Source organism: Danio rerio, chromosome 21 (assembly GCF_049306965.1).
Source record: "Danio rerio strain Tuebingen ecotype United States chromosome 21, GRCz12tu, whole genome shotgun sequence".
Lineage (NCBI taxonomy): Eukaryota > Metazoa > Chordata > Actinopteri > Cypriniformes > Danionidae > Danio > Danio rerio.
This window is the reverse complement of record NC_133196.1, coordinates 160,001-162,500: the sequence shown is the minus strand read 5'-3', so window position 1 is coordinate 162,500 and position 2,500 is coordinate 160,001. Positions and strand designations below refer to the sequence as shown.

At 51.5% G+C, this 2,500-nt stretch overlaps 1 protein-coding gene across 3 annotated transcripts in view; it reads right to left on the bottom strand.

The window, feature by feature from the left end:
- The window catches only part of jak2a (Janus kinase 2a), a 19,942-nt gene that overhangs the window by 8,658 nt on the left and 8,784 nt on the right, over positions 1 to 2,500 (bottom strand). For all 3 annotated transcript variants that reach the window (XM_009295057.5, XM_073934237.1, NM_131093.1), the window contains 6 exon segments: positions 1,645 to 1,790; positions 1,289 to 1,577; positions 1,035 to 1,154; positions 655 to 812; positions 207 to 318; positions 1 to 127 (listed from right to left, as the gene is read on the bottom strand). The exon segment at positions 1 to 127 is cut by the window's left edge and continues 60 nt beyond it. In XM_009295057.5, the coding sequence (XP_009293332.1) occupies positions 1 to 127; positions 207 to 318; positions 655 to 812; positions 1,035 to 1,154; positions 1,289 to 1,577; positions 1,645 to 1,790 (952 nt within the window).

Sequence of the window (2,500 nt, the reverse complement as noted above, 5' to 3'; positions counted from 1 at the left end):
CCTCCTTCTGGTAGCGTGCCAGTAGCTCACTCAGACTGCTGAAGCTGCAGCGTGCGCCGCTCAGCACAAACTCCCCGGAGAGAGAGCGCAACACCAGACAGTGCTTCAGCTCCAGCTGGCCCTCCGCCTGCACACACACACACACACAGACCGTCAGTAACACACACACACTGAGCTGTTCACTGAGCTGCAGAACACACACTCACCTCCACCATGAAGGACAGGAAGTACCTGTCGTAGTCTTTAGGGCTGCAGCGCAGGATGTAGACACCCGGCTGACCCTCACAGCGCCGCAGACGGCTGACGGCGAACTCCGTCCTGCAGGAACAGCCCAGTCTGAGTGTGTGTGTGTGTGTGTGTGATGTCCTCAATAACGGGTGGACACACTGTTAGGCAGACACTATCATCATCATCATCTCTGTGCTGGAGCGTGTGACGTGTGTGTGTGTGTGTGTGTGTGTGTGTGTGTTTTCAGCACAGAGTTGAGTTGTGTCCGGCTGCAGGCGCACGGAGCGCTCCATCAACACAAGGCGCAGCAGGCGGTTAAACTCACTGCGTCCGGCCGCATAAACGACACATAAACACACTCACTGCCATAGAACACCATTAAAAAAGTGTGTGTGTGTGTGTGTGTGTGTGTGTGTGTAAACTCACGACAAAGGCCCATGGCAGTTGATCTGAATGGCCTCCAGTAGTCTAGGGGGCGCCACCTCCTTACACAGGTAATGATGGGCGTCTGTGGTCAGTCTGTAGTAGCCGTCGATCAGAGACACAAACGACAGAGCCTCACTCAGAGACTGGAACTCCAGCTCCTGCAGGACACACACACACACACACACACACACACACACACACACACACACACACACACACACACACACACACACACACACACACACACACACACACACACTGAGAGGTGGAGACATGGAGGGATGGGCAGATAGATGGATGGAGAGGTGGAGATATGGAGAGGGATGATGGATGGAGGGATAGACAGACAGTGGGGGGGTGGGGGGGGGGGGGGGTCTCACCAGTGTCTGGCTGTCCTGTCGGTTTATAGTGACGATCCTGTTCTCCACCGACCCGTCTTTGGTCCCCTGCTTGATGCTGATGTCGATGACGTCTGAGAAGTCGCAGTACACCTGCAGATCCTGATGAGCGCGCACACACACACACACACACACACACACACACACACACGCTTCATCCTGACTGACTGCCCTGCAGACTCTCCTACATCATATCTGCTCATCACACTAATGGAGGACAGGGATCTCAGTCTGACCTCTGGCTCCGGCGCCGCCGCCCGACACCACTGGATGCCGCGGTCTCCGCTCACCACGATGGTGACACTTCCTGCGGACGCCTCGCTGACCCGGAAGTGCTCGCTGTAGAAGGCCGGCTGCAGCGTCTCCAGGCTCACCACGTATTTGAGCTTCAGCTCTCGCGGCGCGGCTTTACAGGAGCCGAACTGCTGGAGGAAGCGGCGGAAGCGGAAGCGGATCCTCTTGCGGGTCACCAAGTGCTGGTTCTGGATGTGCTCCCGCATGTTCTTCGGCAGAAACGACTTATAACTGCGGAGGAACACAGGGGTCAGGGGTCATGAGCGGTGCTGGGGTCAGAGGTCAGGGTCATTCTCACCTGCTGTGGTTGTAGATGTCGACAGGTGATTTGCCCTTCTCTTTAGCCAATCGCATGATGTCCAGAACCGCCAAACCCAAACACTCCTCCTGAAACTCCAGACTGACGGGGACACTGACCGCTCCGCTCAGGAAGTCTGACCGCCACTGACACACACACACACACACACACACACACACACACACACACACACACACACACATTACAGATCTGACTCTACACATTTCCAGTGCTGGAAATATAATATTATATCAGAATTATAAAGACGAAGACTTTATTTCAGCTGTTGCCCTGATATTGATATTCAGTTTCACTGAAGACAGACTGAACTTTGAAATAACTTTAATAATGCATAATTAGATTTATGAATCCCACAAATAAAACACACACAGCAAATCAAAACTGAAGTCAAGAGAAACTGCAGCAGTTGGAGATGATGCTGGAATATTGCTGATGAACTGCGCTGTGAGTGTTTATTATTGTAAATGATATAGAGATTTATTCACGTTTACCTCAGTAACTTCACCTTGTTTGAGTAATGTTTACAGAGGCACAGAGTAACTTTCTTTAGTTCACAGATGTGCCAGATTTCCCTCTACCTCATCATGTAAATGCCATTCTCATTTCACTCTCGCATAAAGCAGTCTACAACCCCATTTCTACAATAATAACACATTTAATTTGAGCTTTTCTCTTATTTATTAGAGCTTTATTCTGAATGATATGCAGGGGTTGGACAGTGAAGCTGAAGGTGGAGTGTTAGAGCACAGTAGCTGATGATCAGTCTGCTGTAGCTCCTCCTCCTGAGTCCAGCATTAGCTAGTGTAGCTCCTCCTCCTCAGTGGAGCATCAGCTG